The 18318-nt window shown below is 42.9% G+C and overlaps 1 protein-coding gene across 2 annotated transcripts in view; it reads right to left on the reverse strand.

The window, feature by feature from the left end:
• Nucleotides 1–18318, reverse strand: part of LOC307245655 (prostaglandin F2 receptor negative regulator-like) — a 72230-nt gene that overhangs the window by 21541 nt on the left and 32371 nt on the right. For both annotated transcript variants that reach the window (XM_080021302.1, XM_080021301.1), the window contains 4 exons: nt 6236–6382; nt 2141–2301; nt 1586–1706; nt 1–9 (listed from right to left, as the gene is read on the reverse strand). The exon at nt 1–9 is cut by the window's left edge and continues 211 nt beyond it. In XM_080021302.1, coding sequence (XP_079877428.1) covers nt 1–9; nt 1586–1706; nt 2141–2301; nt 6236–6382 — 438 coding nt within the window. The remainder of the gene's footprint in view (nt 10–1585; nt 1707–2140; nt 2302–6235; nt 6383–18318) is intronic.

Here is an 18318-nt window from a genome sequence, read left to right on the forward strand (position 1 = left end):
GGGAAGGACCTATAATAACAGTAATAACAGTAAAGTCACAAATTCAAAACTGTTTCACAGCTTCCTGTTTCTGGTCTCTAATGTTAGCAAGGATGTGGCCAAAATGAGCTAAAAGAGATGATTTTCGGAAGTACAAAGTAATCAAAAAAAAAATTCAAAAGCTGATAGAATGCACGGCTTGCGGCCAAAACCATCTGGCAATTTTTTGAGTTCCCGTTTTCAAAAAACAAGGGTTTCAATTCTACTCTATAAGGAACTAATGGGATGGAATCCAGTTTTCGTTGCAAATGCAAACCCGTATATATGGAAGTCAAGTGTTCACAAAAACAACTGCTGGGATGCGTAAGGGCCATTTCGTTTCTGTGTGTGCATTTGTGTGCGTGTGTGTTGGAGGGGGGAAATCCCCAAGCAATGACTGACACAAAGCTCTTCTAACCATTACACTCTTCATATCTATCTTTCCTAAAAATGGCCTTTTAACATCCAACACTCCCCCCACAGACACACAGACACACACTCAAGAGAGTAATGCAATTAACTCAATTCAGAAAAATGAGATTGTGTGTATGTGTGTGTGTGTGACATTCCGTCAAAGAGGAAGAGAAGCTAACAAGAGGTCCTGTTGTTTCGCTTCAGTCTGGCTCTGGAACCGCAGGAATTTATGACTCAACAGCCGTCAATCACCGGTCCAAATTGACAATAGTCACGTCATGTTACGCAAACCGCTAGATATTTTATAATGGCTCAATTTCAACCCATAGACTCGACCTTAGAATTATATTGACCATAATCGTGGTTTTAAATGGCCTTGAATAAACACAGAATTGCATTAATGTAACTTGTGTGCAAGCAGAGAAGCTCGTGGGCAAAAAGGTTTGATGGAGTAAATAATCCAAACTGGTGATGTGATACAGAAATGGACTGAGCTAAATCCTTCAGACTTCGGGTTCAGGTTCAATCAGGCAGCAAATTCAAAGCTATCTTCAAGATTGGCCAAGTAAAAATTAACTCCTGTTCACACCTTTGATTGGTTGACGCTAGCATCGCACCACTTTCCTGCTAAAGGCTCACTGTGGCAAGACTGACTTACATTTCACTGCAGGCTTAGAGATGTTTCTGGAGCACACTGTACATAGGCCTTAAAGTGAAGCAGTCAGTACTTTGGATTAGGGGACCTCACCACTGACATATCTCTAGTCTGACATGTCTTCCGCCTAATGGACCTCGCTGGCTCACTGACCTCACACTCAGCTGGTCACTTCAGTTGGTGGAAATGAGCAAATGCTCTGAAGACATTGACCTACAAAATGCCACTGAATAGGCAGGAGGATGTATTACACTCCACAATGAAGTACACTGGGCTACACAATGAAATATACTATGCTACACAATGAGGTAAACTACACTACACAATGCAGTACAGTACGCTTGGTCATGCAGTACTCTACGCTATACAATGAAGTACACTACATTACACGAGACACACCGCAATGTTACTCAACTAAAATGTCATGATCATGATAGCCCTAACAACAACAACAACAACCAATAGGAAGGAGGAAAGAGACGGGTAGGGGAATCGTACGTTTGGGTATCCAGTGCAGGGTCAGGGGAGCGCTGCGGTGCTCGGCCGTCTTCACCACGCCGCCCTGGGACTCTGAACTCCAGGCGAACACCTTGCACAAGTACTGGCCCATGTCCACCTCCTGGAGAAGATCAAGAATTACTGTTTCCATTTCATACACCATGATACACAGCCATCTATCCGATATTTTTCAATCCAGTCCTTATCATCATCATTATCACTATTATTATAATAAAATGTTAGTTACCATGACAGCAAAACATTCATTTTTTTAATCAATTGATCACACGTGTAGTTTCTGTCACGTCCTCCTGGGATAAGCATATGTCCATATGAGAACCACTGCCTGAAACTACATCAAACTAAACCATAGTTAGCCTTTATTCTTAATGTAAAATATCATAGAAACTGTGCTATGCAAGGGAGTCCCAACAAGTGTCCCTAAAATTGGATTTAACTGATGAACGATTGAATCTGACATTGAGGACACGTTAGCATAGTCGCTCGACATAGTCTCAACATCCTTTCCCTCCTGTTTTGGGTGGAGTTTCCTACCTGTGTGCGTAGGAAACGGAGTTTGAAGGTGTCGGGCTGCTCTCGGATCAGTGACATCAGGCCGCTGGCCAGCCGGTCGGAGTACTCGGGCCCCGGCAGCAGGTTGCCGCCGTCGTCAAGGGAAGCGATGGGGTGAGAGGTCTGGCGGTTATCCCCCGTACCTGAGGGATGGATTGATGAACGGTGGATGATTTAATGGGGTATGGGAATTTTTAAAGAAGACTGCGTGTCCCTCACCTCAATATAAATCTGTGTACTACGATTGGCTTAGGTGATCCCTTTCAATTCTTCTGCTCTCTACTTACGTCTGCTTTTCGCTAACCCTTCTCACTAAAATATGAATCTATGAAATATATAAGAATATAAAAAAAGACGCTGTAGTAATAATTATATAAATAATACAGGCTACTGACTATTGATAGAGGAAGTATTTTTCATATTGCATTGTCGAGGCCATAAACTAACTAAGTAGACTAGTTCTGAGCAACTTCACTGTAAAAGTTAGTGATTTATGTTTTTAACACAGCAGCCACAGTAATTGTGGCTGCATGTCAATTCCTCTTTTTCTAAAACAAGAAACTTCTTGACCAATCTCCAAGCGTGAAGGCAGGAGCCAATGTTACCTTTTGGATTCATTACAACAATTGCACAAAATAGTTTGGAATATTACTGATACTCTAAGACAGGTGTTATAGTCACACGTGTCTTATATCAGTATCAGAAATATTCCATTTGGATTTCAACTATTTTGTGCAATTGTTGCAGTGCATCCAAAGGGTAACATTGGCTACAGCCTTCACGCTTGAAGGGAAAAGATGCAGTGGTGCAACTTCCTGTTTCTAAGATCTTACATTAACACAAATGTAGCCAAAAGAGCTGATTTGCAGAATACAAAAATACACAATAAAACCCTGAAAAACCTGATAAAATGCACGCTGTCCGACCATTGTTTTTAGGAATAATGTGACTCACTATATTGTGAGCTTCTAATTTTCACAATGGAGATTCACAAAATCATTTAAGGCTTAAACATTTGCCCCACTGAAATGCATTGAAGCACAAGCACAGTAAGAAGCTGCAGCAGAGTAGTATGTTTCTCAATAGTAAGGTGAGACTGTGCTATGAACAGTTCTAAATGGAGCAACATTTATAACAACCAAGGCCTGGGTTGAAAAATGGCAAGTTTGTACTTTAAACAGTTGGAATTGTTGGCAAAGATAAATAGAGACATGTATGGCTATAAGGTATGTGTGGTAGTACCGCCTACACACACCACCCAAGTGGCGTTTTCAGGGCCCGCTGGCACAGAGACACAGGCGATGGGGTTGAAGAGAACCAGTTTTATTGTAGCCAGTGGGCAAGGTGGAAAAAGCCTGAGCAGATGTGTGTGTGGGGATGGGGGTTTTACCTGTTGCTCGAGGATTAGTCTAACGTGTAAAAGGTAAACAATCACACTAATCCTGCGCCCAATTAGTACCTAGACCCAGGACAGGTATGGCTGCTCAAACCACACCACTCCCACACCACAGTATGGAATGTAAATGTCGAAACAGACAGAAACATTTTACTGACACATTAAGTGACCATTGCCCACAAGTAGCAGGAGAAACAAAACGAATAAATAAGATGGTTAGAACAGAACAATCATAGGAGTGAACTGAATTGACCTGGGAGTGGATATTAAACCCATGAAAGATTTAGGAGACAGATGCCATTTCACTGACAGGAAAATAACTTCTGATCTTTAAATAGCTAGGTGTCGAAGGCAGGATATCTCTGGAAACCTACATCACATGTCTTCTCGGCACAGTCGCTGAGGTGGTTTGATCGTTAAACTCAACTGTCCAAATAGCACAAACAATGGAGAGGGTTTATTTATGCGCTGGCACCAGTCAAGAGACTTAACAAGTTAGAAGTTTGTCCCGGGACTCTCGCTCTGTGGTCTACGGGACAAGATATTGCAGGCAGGTGTTTAAGAAACACTCAAAAGGTTACATTTAGGAGGAAAAAAAAGACCAAACTTGGAGGGGAGGACGAGGGACTGTTAGAAGAATTACAGCTTTGTTTTTCTAGCTTGGCCTATTTTGAACGAATTTGAGAGAACAAAAGGAGAACCTATTTTACTTAAAAGGTAGTTACCATTATCAAGACATTTTTTAATAAACTTGATTTGTTGTTTAGTTTATAAAACATGGTACGGTTGGATGGGGTTGGTGGCCAAAAATGTATAAATGAGTATAGAAAACGGTTGAGTTGTTTTTAAGTGTTTTTGATGATTATTAAAGATTGGCTTTGCAGGGTGGGAATTTGAACTCCACTTATACCACAAATAAATTCTGTCCTGGATGCAACAAATACATACAAATGCCCTGGAATGGTGGGGATATATACTACGTGGCCACTATATTAGGGTGTATTCACACCTAGCTCGTTTGGAGCATTTGTTACAAAACCTGGAGTGTCCCCCCCACCCTAGATCGGTTAGTTTGGGCATACTGTATGTGAACACAGCAATCTCATACTCACTTCCGGACCAAATCAACCGGACTGAGAGACCGCATTGAGAGGGTGGTTTCAGCACGCTTGCAATTGCTCCATGGAGCGGTTTGTTTGCAGTGAGAATGCAACCGACCTAACAAACCGATACAAGTCTCTTGCTGTACTGTTTATGCTATGCATGATGGGACGCTCATATTAGGCGTTTTCTCACCGCAGGAACCTTTTCATTGTTCTAAGAACTTTTTGGAGGATGATAGTTCTTCGAACACCGTTCTTTGAACGCCACTTCACGAGACTTAACCACCACAAAATAAACCTTTAGTCGTTTAAGTGCACAGTGATTGGTCCTGACGTAAGTCCAGGGTCCCTCGCCCCCGGCGCACTGAGGACAGTCCACCTGGTCGAGTCCCAATGCTCTGGGTGCAGACTAGCCCACGCACCCTCAGCGGTTGTATTTTTATTGTAGATGTATTTGTTTCATTTATTTTATTTTCTGGCGCTCATTGAATGAATTAACGTTCGCCCCGTAATCCCTGTGCGCTGTCCTGATGTGAGCCCGTGCCTTACCAAGGTCGGAATGAACTTTTAAATGAAGCCTTGTAGAACTAATGTCAGTGAAGATCCAACAACTGGATTGATTGTTTCTTGCCTCCTGCATCAAATTTCTTCAGAAATAGATTTAGGGATACTGATAAAATGAAATCAGTCCAAGTTACGGTGTAAATGCATCACGGAACTCTTGCTGAGATCCGTTGGACCAAGTCACCTCAGCGTCACTTCAGCATTCCTGTGCAGTGCGAATACAACCAGAAACAAAAGCCCTTGACGGTATCTAGTTATTGGAACACCTATAGTATGAGAACACTCTGTGTCCGTGTCCTGAGCCTTGCTCCCGGGGCAGGTACTTCACCTCGTCATATGAGGGCAAACTCGGGGAAGCGAAGTCCCCTATGCCCCTGCACTCCAGCAGGGAGTCCCGGGACGCGAACGTGGACAAGTGGCCACGGGGCCGCAGAAGACACGGCTGGCGGTACCCAGCCTGGAGCTCTGCAGAGCCTGACACGCCGAGATCAGACACGCCACTCAAAATTTTGACCAATCACAAAACAGTTTGCAAGCATGTGGTGTTTGTTTATAAGTTTTGGTCCACTGTTAAGCGTTGTCGTATGAACACAAATCAAACTAAGGTCCAAGTGTAACATTGTCACATATTATTCCCTGAATCAGAACAAAGCAAACAAACCACAGGTCTGAATATGACCTTAGGAACGCCTATATGGTAGGGGGTAGGACTCTCCTTTACCCACAGAACTTCAAATGCATCCACTCGCGACAGCGAGAAGTGGTCAAAAATGTGCCCATAGTGTACATGGAAGGCCAATATATACAGAAAAAATAAAATAAAATAAAAAATAAAAAAGGGTCTTTAAATTTGTTCGGATCCTCCTTTTGACCCCCCTGAACAGCCAAAACCTGAACGGAATTATTGTATCTTCTTGGATGCCATGGACAAGGTGTTGGAAACATTGGTTCGTGATTCTGGGCCTTGTTGACTTGATACAACATGCCATGATTCAAACAGTGGGTCAGACTCACCAGGAAGAGGGGTGTGCTCCCATGCCACGCCCAAGCGCCCCCCATGGGGCAGGTGGCTGACGTTGGTGACGGAGCAGGCCAGTTCCGCAGGCTCCAAGGTGGCCTGTGGAGCCAGGACCTGTCTCAGGGTGACGGAGAAGCTCGGCTCTGGGCGAAGGAGACAGAGAGAGACGGAGAGTTTTCAGTCAGTGACCACTAAAGGATGCCATGGAGACTACACCACGTTGCCAAACTTGACTCTACTCCTCCACCAGGCTTCTTAACCATCCTAGATAGAGGGGCCCTGCAAAGACAGTCATTTGGTATTGGTGTATTTGTTCAGGATAATTTCGTTATATTTACAAAGTATCTTCACTCATTACTGAATAAAAAAATTTTTATTTAGCAGATCTCTAGGTGACACTGAAGACGAACAGGAACTTTCCTGGAGCCCTTGCAGGGGGGCGGATTTGGACCGAGTCATTTGAGGTGGCAGAGGGAACTCGTGATGGGGATTCTGTTTCGGGGTGGGTGATCCCTTTAAATAGAGCTACACGGTGGCCACTCTAGATAGAGCGGCTGTGTGTGGCAGGTCCTCTCAGTCAGACATCCAGATTGGCCTTTTGTGCCTCAGTACACACACACACACACACACACACACACACACACACACACACACACACACACACACACACACACACACACACACACACACACACACACACACACACACACACACACACACACACACACACACACACACACAGCTGGTGAGTGTATCAGCCTGCCTGCATGTGGTGGAGATGGCAGTAAGGTTTGCGTCATGTCATTTGGACATCACACAGGGTCTGACTCATGCACTGTCACCATCTGCTTCTAGACAAGCACACGCAAACACACATGCGTATACACACACGTGCAAACACACACACACTTGCTGAAAAGCTGGAAATGATTTCCTCCGTCTGCCAATTAGAAAAGCACTGTGTTTTCACCTCTTGGGTGCAGGGAAATATCCATCCCTCTATTCATCTATTAATATCGAACAATCACATCCCTCCCTCCCTTCATCAGCATTGTCTTTCATTCTCTCCATCCCTCTCTCTCACACACTGTTTATCTTCTTTCTCATCCCCATCTCCTCTCTCTCCGTGTTTGCTATGTGGAACCCAATTAACTGTCACCTCCCCTCTTCCCTTTCTCCTTCCTTGCACCCCCCTGTCGCTATCATCATCATTATCACCATCATCCTCCTCTCTCCACTCTGCTTGTTACATTTTTCCTGAGCGTTGTGGCTGGCTTGTCAGGGAATGCTTCCCTATTACTGCCTCCCATATTCCTTGATGAAAACACCCACCTCCACACACACACACACACACACACACACACACACACACACACACACACACACACACACACACACACACACACACACACACACACACACACACACACACACACACACACACACACACACACACACACACTTTTGTCATTTGCTTCATTTGTTCGATGAGAAAAACTGACATCTTCATGTGACATTCAAAGCTGTACCACAAGAGTCTGTGCAATCTCAATGTAGAGTTCAGCCGCTTGCTTTTCCCAGCATTAAGAGGTGAAAAGGCAGATCTTTAGGGGTCATGGGAATCTACCGAACCAGTCAATAGGTGTTTTGGAATAGTGATGCAAGACTTGTAAACGATTTGTTCGTAGCGAACAAATCTTTCAAATTATTCGGGAGTAGTAAGTCACAAAAAAGTTGAGTGGTGTGGGGATGGTCTGGTTTGAGAAGCCACACCTGACCTGGATCTAGGTTATTGGGATCAGAGTGGCTGCATACCGGTTGCCCGTTGGTTGGTCTAACGAGCAGCAGGTAAAACCTCCATACCCTCACACACACTCAGGATCTGAGCCTGTATCATGACACATGTCTATCTGCTCCTGGCAAATTCCAACTGGCCCACTCTCAAAACAACAAACTGGTGTTTACAACCCCCCGTCTTCTGCGTCTCTGTGCCGGAGGTCCTTGAAAACGCCACTTGGATGGCGTGTGGTCGGAGAAACTGCCACTGTAACTAGAGCCAGACACAGGCTGAATGGGGCCTCGAATCTTTAACGAAAAGACCAGAGAGTAACGAATGTGCATCAAGCATCGCAAATCTTCGACTCGTGAACAGAAAATAATGAAAGTGTCAGAAACTTGTATAGCTACGCTTATTATTATTATTGCCTACTAATAGTTAGGAATACAAGACAAACGATTACTTCTTACTGAACAAATCTTTTTAAAAAGACCTGTTATGCAAAACTCACTTTTCAGAGCGTGTGGACATAAATTTGGGTCTCTGATGGGCCTACTAACACACAGTGTTATAAACACACACAGTCATTTTTTGTGAGCTGTCTGTTTCTATAAACATGTCCCCAAACAACCCGTTCACATTTGCAGCCAACTGCTATGTCACGTTGGGCTTCAGTCGAATTAGAATCTAAGTAACTCAACAAACAAATCTTTTAAAAGAAAGATTAAATAATACCAACTGTCCACGAAGAAAGTGCAGACGATGGAAATGTAAGTATTTCAAAAAAATATTCTGCTGTGTTTCTTTCTTAAGACATTTAAAAAGGTATGTGGTACATAGACTGTAGGCTGCGGCGCACAATCCGCTGTGCGTTTCTCCAAACAAAAGCAATATAAAGTGTTTTTATTGTAGATGTATTTATTCTTTTAATTTTATTTTACCCACGTATACATGAAACAAAAAAAACCCGCGTCTGAGAGTCTCGATGCGTCGTGGTGCCCGTGTCGATCATAAGCCTGGAAACCGAAGTCAGAACAAACTTTTAAATTAGGCCCTGTAGACCCAATATGATTGAGGATTCCACAACTGGGTTGCTTATTTAATCGCCTCAAATTTGTTCAGAAACAGATTTTGGTGGAATGATAAGGTGAAATCAGTGAAAGTTAGGGAGTAAATACAACAGAGTCATGCTAAAATGCCATTGGTTCACAGAACCCCCCCCCCCAAAAAAAAACAGCCCATTTTGGAAGAGGAGGGTATAGAGGTATCCATAATCTGAGTGGTATTTGAGTAGCACAAAACTTTAAAAACATGTTTTGGGGAACTCAGAGACCTATATTAACTTGTGTAAAAAGGAGCATAACAGATCCCCTTTAAATGACTCGGAGGTCTGGAGTCAATCTGGCAAAGATTAATGAATTAATCTTTGACTCTCAAGAGTCAAAATAATTACTGCGGACTAAATTAAAGTCCAAGGCAAAGAAAAAAAGGTCTAGGCATTTGACCTTTCTATCATAGCCAGCAAGAACTTTTTTATAGAAATTTGTGCTACTTCTTTGGGATTGGACCAGACGGGCAAGACTTCGCTCCCCACCCCACACGCATCAATGAGCCTCGCCCATGACCTTGTTGCCGGATCGCCGGTTGTCCTTCCTTGGACCACTTTTGATACAGTAGGTACTAACCACTGCATACCGAGAGCAGCCGCACCAGACCTGCCATTTTGGAGATGCTCTTATCCAGTCGTCTAGAAATCACAATTTGGCCATTGTCAAAGTCACTCAGATCCTTACACGATGCCATTTTTCCTGCCTTCAACACACCAACTCCAAGAACTGACAGTTCCCTTGCTCCCAGATATCCCACCCCTTGACAGGTTCCATTGGAACAAGATAAGCAATGTTATTCACTTCACCTGCCAGTGGTTTCAATGTTTTGGCTCTTAAACAGAATTTCAGTTTTGGCAAAGTAATGCCATTTTCTGAACATCGTTCTAGCTGTTCTAATGCCTCTATGTCCTTGGTTCTAATATCCGCATCTACTCATTGTTTGTGTGTAGATATCTTAGAAAAGTCATCCACATCGCTTTTCGTGATGGCGTCACTGTACTGGACCGTTGTGGTGAAGAGAGAGCTGGGCCGAGAGGCAAAGCTCTCAATTTAACAGTGAATCTTTGTTTCAACCCTCACCTATGATCATGAGCTCTGGGTCATTTCCTAAACCATCAGATCCTGGACACAGGCAGTTGAAGTGAGGTTCCTCCTCAGGGGTGCGGGGCTAAGCCTTAGAGATAGCTTCCATGACACAGACCCAGAGAGAATAAGCGGCAGGAGAATGGATGGAAGTGAAGAGGAGCAAGACATGGCTTTTAAGAGTTTAAACTGTAATATTTAATACTCACATTAATCACAATGCTAAAACAACACATATATCTAGCAAGATCACAGTGAGGTTGCTGCAAATTTCCGCCTTTCAACACAGATAAATTTAAGCCCAGACAAATCTCGAAAATCTTTCTCGGGTTCAAGCCCTGTCCCGACTCTCTTTCCCTAAATCTCATGCTCCCTCCGCCTCACCAATTCTCTATGCCCCATTCAAGGGGCCCATCACACACACCCACACACACGAACACACACACCTTTCCCTTTCTATGCAGTTTAAAAATAGAACGCCACAAACTCTCTCTTACATCTCTGTCTCATGCCGACGCTGAAACATTGCCTTATGCAGAAAAGGGCCAACTCTCTGCGTCAAGGCATGGATGCGTTAGAGAGGAAGTGGTTTTCCTCGGGCTGCGTGGGACACTTGCTAGGTTTTAGGGGGTTTCAGAATACCGCCACAGGAGTCACCAAGCGACCAACCATCACAACAACCTGAGACTGAATGGAAGTCGACGGAAAAGGAAGGACATTTCTCAACACCAAAGGGTCTTCAATAGCTGAGTTTATTTCTTCTTATGAGTAGTCGATAGTTGTAAAGTAGTAGATAGTAGGGCTGAACGATTAATCAAATTCAAACCGACATTGCAATTTAATAGAACGCAATTTGGCAAAGGCTGCGATTAAAAAAAAATGTTAGACAATCAAACCAATAGGGCTGTCCAGGGCCGGCCAGCTCTTCCTAAAGGCAGGATAGGCAGCCGCCTGACATGCCATCCCTTGGGGCGGGGTGCGTAGAGGGAAGTATCTGTCTCCCTCTTTGACTGCACCGAAGATGCGCGTGCCAGCGATGGGGTGCTGATGATCGGCGCGTCAGAACAGTGTGCGTTTATTTAATTTTACTGGAAGGAGCCCCTTCCAGAAAACTGCGTCTGTTTGTATTTTTTACCTTTGATTTATTTAATGGGCATAAAACTGTCCCTGAGCACATGGAGTGGCGCTCTGTGTATGTGGACGTACGCGACATACAGTGGGGCAAAAAAGTATTTAGTCAGCCACCAATTGTGCAAGTTCTCCCACTTTAAAAGATGAGAGAGGCCTGTTATTTTCATCATAGGTATACCTCAACTATGAGAGACAAAATGGGAAAAAAAAAAATCCAGAAAATCACATTGTCTGATTTTTAAAGAATTTATTTGCAAATGATGGTAGAAAATAAGTATTTGGTCAATAACAAAAGTTCATCTCAATACTTTGTTATATACCCTTTGTTTGCAATGACAGAGGTCAAACGTTTTCTGTAAGTCTTCACAAGGTTTTCACACACTGTTGCTGGTATTTTGGCCCATTCCTCCATGCAGATCTCCTCTAGAGCAGTGATGTTTTGGGGCTGTCACTGGGCAACACGGACTTTCAACTCCCTCCAAAGATTTTCTATGGGGTTGAGATCTGGAGACTGGCTCGGCCACTCCAGGACCTTGAAATGCTTCTTACGAAGCCACTCCTTCGTTGCCCGGGCGGTGTGTTTGGGATCATGGTCATGCTGAAAGACCCAGCCACATTTCATCTTCAATGCCCTTGCTGATGGAAGGAGGTTTTCACTCAAAATCTCACGATACATGGCCCCATTCATTCTTTCCTTTACACGGATCAGTCGTCCTGGTCCCTTTGCAGAAAAACAGCCCCAAAGCATGATTTTTCAGCACCCATGCTTCACAGTAGGTATGGTGTTCTTTGGATGCCATTCAGTTTTCTTCCTCCTCCAAACACGACCAGTTGAGTTTTTACCAAAAAGTTCTATTTTGGTTTCATCTGACCATATGACATTCTCCCAATCCTCTTCTGGATCATCCAAATGCTCTCTAGCAAACTTCAGACGGGCCTGGACATGTACTGGCTTAAGCAGGGGGACACGTCTGGCACTGCAGGATTTGAGTCCCTGGCGGCGTAGTGTGTTACTGATGGTAGCCTTTGTTACTTTGGTCCCAGCTCTCTGCAGGTCATTCACTAGGTCGCCCCGTGTGGTTCTGGGATGTTTGCTCACCGTTCTTGTGATCATTTTGACCCCACGCGGTGAGATCTTGCTTGGAGCCCCAGATCAAGGGAGATTATCAGTGGTCTTGTCTTGTCTTCCATTTTCTAATAATTGCTCCCACAGTTGATTTCTTCACAACAAGCTGCTGACCTATTGCAGATTCAGTCTTCCCAGCTTGGTGCAGGTCTACAATTTTGTTTCTGGTGTCCTTTGACAGCTCTTTGGTCTTGGCCATAGTGGAGTTTGGAGTGTGACTGTTTGAGGTTGTGGACAGGTGTCTTTTATACTGATAACGAGTTCAAACAGGTGTCATTAATACAGGTAACGAGTGGAGGACAGAGGAGCCTCTTAAAGAAAAAGTTACAGGTCTGTGAAAGCCAGAAATCTTGCTTGTTTGTAGGTGACCAAATACTTATTTTACCGAGGAATTTACCAATTAATTCATTAAAAATCCTACAATGTGATTTCCTGGATTCTTTCCCCCCATTCTGTCTCTCATAGTCGAAGTGTACCTATGATGACAATTACAGGCCTCTCTCATCTTTTTAAGTGGGAGAACTTGTACAATTGGTGGCTGACTAAATACTTTTTTGCCCCACTGTATGTGGACGTATGTGGGCAACATTTTTATAAAAAATAACTTTACACTGCATATTTTTCAAACATTCATATTCAGATTCGAACAATTACACGGCTTGAAGTTCATTCAATCAGTTAATATTCTACTGTGATTTAAGGTTTTTCTTTTTACCATTAAGTAATTAAATAAAGGTATGTTATACATATCAATATCTTTCTTTTCTCCGTTCAACAAACTTGTTTTTTTCTGGAGCTGCAACATTCAGGGAATGTTTTATATACCATATTTACTCAAATAAAAACCGGTACTCAAATAAAAAACGGTAAACAAGGCTGAATCCGAGTGTGTGTTTTTCTCCTTCAGACATGTGTGCGCCCGATGCGCACACACGTCCGTTTTCCTGTATTTTTTTTTGAGATCCATTTGGTTTTGTTAGTTTCTGCTGGTATGATACAAACATTTTAAACCCAACTTAGGGACGTTCCGCCTTGGATCAGGACAGTGGATTGCGTAATGGAGAGAGAGCAATCTCTGGTCCATTATGCGTCCCGTGTCCTCGAACACAAAAAAATAATGCAAGCTTATTTTAGATGTATTTATTTTGAGGAGCACGGCACCCAGACGGAAGTCTCCTTTCAAATTCAAGGATAGAGTTTTGGTTTGGTTTTAGATATAAAAGCCTGGCTCTAAAATAAGCCTGGGACCCTTTGCATTTGCGGCAAATTAAAGCCTGTCAATAATTAAGTACTGTCAATAAATGACATTGTGTGACACATTGAGTTTGATTTCACTATTTCTCCCTTTTTTTTTTTCCTCTTTATATAAAGCAAAGCCGCTTCCAACTCCTCTCGCTGTTGAGTTCTAATTGAGTATTCTGCTGACGGTGTTCTGAAACATGTTCTCCGGTGGTTGTTACATCCTTTGTTCTCACGTCTTTTTAAGTTTACCTCCTGCTTTGGGGTCGTGGCTGCCCTGATTGACGGTTCTCTCTCTCTTTTTTTCTTTTTTTTCTTCAAATTCATCCTTACACCTCATATTTTTCATGGGATCCAAGCTTTGGCTGCCGTGTTACCTAAGTCTGACCTGCTTCAAATTTAAGATTTAAATAGAATGTATAAGGACGGCCTATACCCAGAACCAGCCTACCCAGAATTCTGCATCTGTGCATATGTATGGCGTGCCATTGCTCTGTCAGCGGTTACCATGGTAACTGTCACCCTGTCCCGCATCCATTGTCTCATCATCCCTCTGTGATTTGACCACACAATGGCTTCACTGATGTTTGCGCCACTTGAATACATTTTCCAGGTGATACATTCTACTTTTTTATTTTATTAATCCCCCCAAAAAATGACACCACCCAAAATCATATTTAACACAGTCTGCAACAAACGGGTGACTCAGAAGTATATCAGTCTCCAGTTATAGGAGGTTGTGAATTAACTGGTCAATCAATTAAAAAGTAAATTCTGGACAGGCAGGAGAGCTTAGACAGGTAAGTGGTAGTTATCTGTGTCACTGGTCATCTGAGCCGCTTTCCATATTAGGGGCATTTTACCACCTGTAAATGTAAAATAGAAAAGGGTGGAGAAGGAAGGCGGGTAAGGTGTGGTATAAATCAAATTTACCAAACATACACAAATAGCTGAAGAAAAGCAAAACAAGAATAGTCAAATATATAAAATATACAGAATATGCAATGTGATTCTATGGACAGTATATATTACTGGTATGGTTTTAAATGGTTTTGGTTTGAAATGGTTATGGTTTTTGACTTAATACTCTATATTCTTATAGAGATTAAAGGAAGCAACAGCTATGAAGCTAGGAAGTAACTAAGCTATTCATCCAAAGCTTCCACCACACCAGTTTTGATTGTAATTGGACCACTTTCACAACATTAGAAATTTTCAGAGCAGTGTTTTTCTTAAACACCCTCTATTTATTTTTTTATTATTATTATTATTTATATATATATATATATATATATATTTTATAAATCGCAGTCGGTTGAAAAAAAAGCCCCCAACTACACCAGCTATCATACACTGCAACCGCAGGTGAAACCTTAACAGGAAAAGTCCACCTTCCCATCTCAAATCTTGCCGTCTTCTCCTTGTTTGATTTTTGTTTTTCCATTGTATAGTGTCCTTGGGTTCCCAAAAGGCGCTATATAAATCCCAGATATTATTATTCTTATTATTATTACCGCCACCGGTCTTGTTTCAAGGGAAGAAACGTGGATTTTCAGAAACTCCTCGTTTTGGTTGAATCACATTGTGTACGTTACAAGGTTGTGTCCAAGCGTTCAGGAAGTCTTCACGAAGACAGAAGCCTTCAAATATGCAAAGTTAATCTCTCCAGTAATCTACTCGATGGGTCACATCAGCAGTATGTGTTGGTGTGTGGAAGGAGGAACGTGAGCCAGTTTTAGACCCCAGGGCCGCCACTAGTGCACACTGTTTAATTCAAAAGCAGAGGGACGGGGACGAGGGAAAAATGTTTTTGGAAACAAAGGAGAATAAAATAAAAGGCTGCTGAAAAGAGAAGCGCCCTCCCTCCTCCATCCTTTCCCCAAAAAATAAAAATAAAAACAGCGCAAGGAACAGAAAAAAATGGGTCATTGTCAATAACGCAACAAAGCTGTATACCCATCTGCAGCCCAAACTCCGCACAATGCATTCATTCATTACATACACATACAGCAGGGTGCAGAACAAGACCAGTCCGTTTGTCCCTTTTTGTCACTACAGAGACCTGTCTTCCTGTTCATCAGCAGAATTTTATCCTCTGGCCTTTTTTCATTCATTTAATATTGTCCGTCTGGTCAATACGACGAGGGATTATTAAAACTGGATAAAGCTGACTTGTGCAAAAGTTCTGCTTGAACCAATGGCAAAAGACAACAAAAAAGTGTTTTCCCATATCGACTCCCAGAAATCAATTATCGCAGGTTCCACGTGCGCAATGGGTAAGGGACAGCTCAGGTGTTAAGCTAAACTATACGGCTTGGCTCAGAAATTAGGGCATATCGACAAACCGCTCGACTGCAGTGATTCAACCATTGGAAAGACAATCTTAAAATTCCTTTGCACAGTATGGTGTGTTATTTTCACACCTAAATTCCCCATTTCCCCCTAAAGTTGGACAACCTCACACTTTCTCTTGGCCAAACTCGGAGCAAGGTGTCGCAAGATGCGTTAATGACTGAGTTTAATGGTGAACTGAAATTATACTACTGTGACACACACACACACACACACACACACACACACACACACACACACACACACACACACACACACACACACACACACACACACACACACACACACACACACACACACACACACACACACACACACACACACACACACACACACCTCATTGCAATGCATGTTGGCACGGCACAGTGCCAAGTTGATTCCATGTGCAGCCAACACACTCAAGAGCACTTGACAACCAGATACAGCACCAGTATATTTACCCGTTAAACAGTGCAAAGGAACTGTTCGAACCCCAGGAGTGTTTTTCAACCCTCTTTTATGCCACGGCACACTTCTTACAATGAAATATTCCATTTAAAACATCTAAAAACATCACAAGCCTGTAGAACTGTGCTTAAGTCCATTATTATGGCCTTCTAGTAGCTAGTGAATCAAGACCGAAACTGAATGTTGGACTCACAAATTGAGGACTAATTTTAAGTCCAAAGGAAAAAAAACAATCAATCAAGGCAATGAACAAAATTTATATTGACTGATTTACTCGCATTCCACCAAAATAAATAACTGACCGAGTGAAATGTCTCTTCTGAGAATTAGATTCACAACTCACAAGTAGCTAAATTAAACCACTATTTACTCTGTACTGAGTGACTTCTCAAGAACCGAATCACAAAATATAGTTGAATTGTTCATCACTACTTATAGTCATTGCTTTCAGTGTGAAACTTGATGAATATCTATAATATACATTATAATCTAATATATCTATAATGATAGTGTTCTAGAAACACATACATGTGTTTACCATGAGGGTGTCTGTTGCGTGTGTGCAGCCACATGCCCTAAAGCTGCTTCAGTGATGAAACCAAACGCCAGTGGGCATCCAAGCATTTCAACAGTAGAACAGGTGTTGTCGTGCGTGTGTGTGTGTGTGTGTGTGTGTGTGAGACAACGTGCACGCTCTCAAGCAATTAAGCGATGGACAAAAATGAAACGTGCAAAAGTGAGAGCCGCTACAGTTGAGGGGGATGGGGAATGGATAGATACAAAAGGAAAAGGTGCCGAGAAGAATACTGTGCAATAGTGAAATAGACAAAGACAGAAAGACAGACAGGCAGAAAGAGTGAAAAAACTAATGCTGAAAGAGAGTCAGACAGAAGGAGAGAGAAAGGCTGAAATAGAGACAGACAGAACGAAAGAGACAGACAGACAGACAGAAGGACAGAAAGAGAGACAGAAGGAAGAATGAATGTCTTGTGTTTTGCCAGATCGTCCGTATGCATCTGAGAGGCTCGAGTTTCACTGGGGTGTCGGGCGTGCGCCTGTGTGTGTGTGTGTGTGTGTGTGTGTGTGTGTGTGTGTGTGTGTGTGTGTGTGTGTGGCTAAACCAGACATGAACAAGAGACATCCAGCAAATCCTTCATCCTGTCACCAGTCTAGCTCACACATGCGTGTGTTTCTGCTTCTAACCCCTCTGTCAACTCTGCAGGAGCTAAATGGCCTGAAACCAAATGGGACGGACAGGGGCTTCACTGACCCCCGAAGAAGAAGAAAAGTAGAACCATGGAGCTGCTGGTTTAAAACCCTTCCCGAGGCCTGTGCTACGAAGAAGGATTTGGGGTTTGCGAGGTAAGTTCAGGTTTAACCCCGGGTTCCCAGGATCACGACGGTGGTTCTCTTTTTTTACCGGCATACATCGCCATGGTAACTCATACTGCACACATAATCTTCTCCGAAGCAGCTTATGTTTGAGATAACACATCAACACGTATAAAAGAGTATCTATATGAAAGATATTGATCTCTCACACACACACACACACACACACACACACACACACACACACACACACACACACACACACACACACACACACACACACACACACACACACACACACACACACACACACACACACACACACACACACACACACACACCTTATTTGCTATCTGAGCGTCATCACTGCCCGAGTCCACTAATCGATTAGTCCACTAATCATGCCCATCCCTACCAAAGTGCACAATGAACTTTGACCATGAACCAGAGCCCCCTGACATCCAATTGTCTCATTAATTGAAA

The sequence above is a fragment of the Zeus faber genome (genome assembly GCF_960531495.2).
Source record: "Zeus faber genome assembly, chromosome: 2".
In the NCBI taxonomy this organism is placed as follows: domain Eukaryota; kingdom Metazoa; phylum Chordata; class Actinopteri; order Zeiformes; family Zeidae; genus Zeus; species Zeus faber.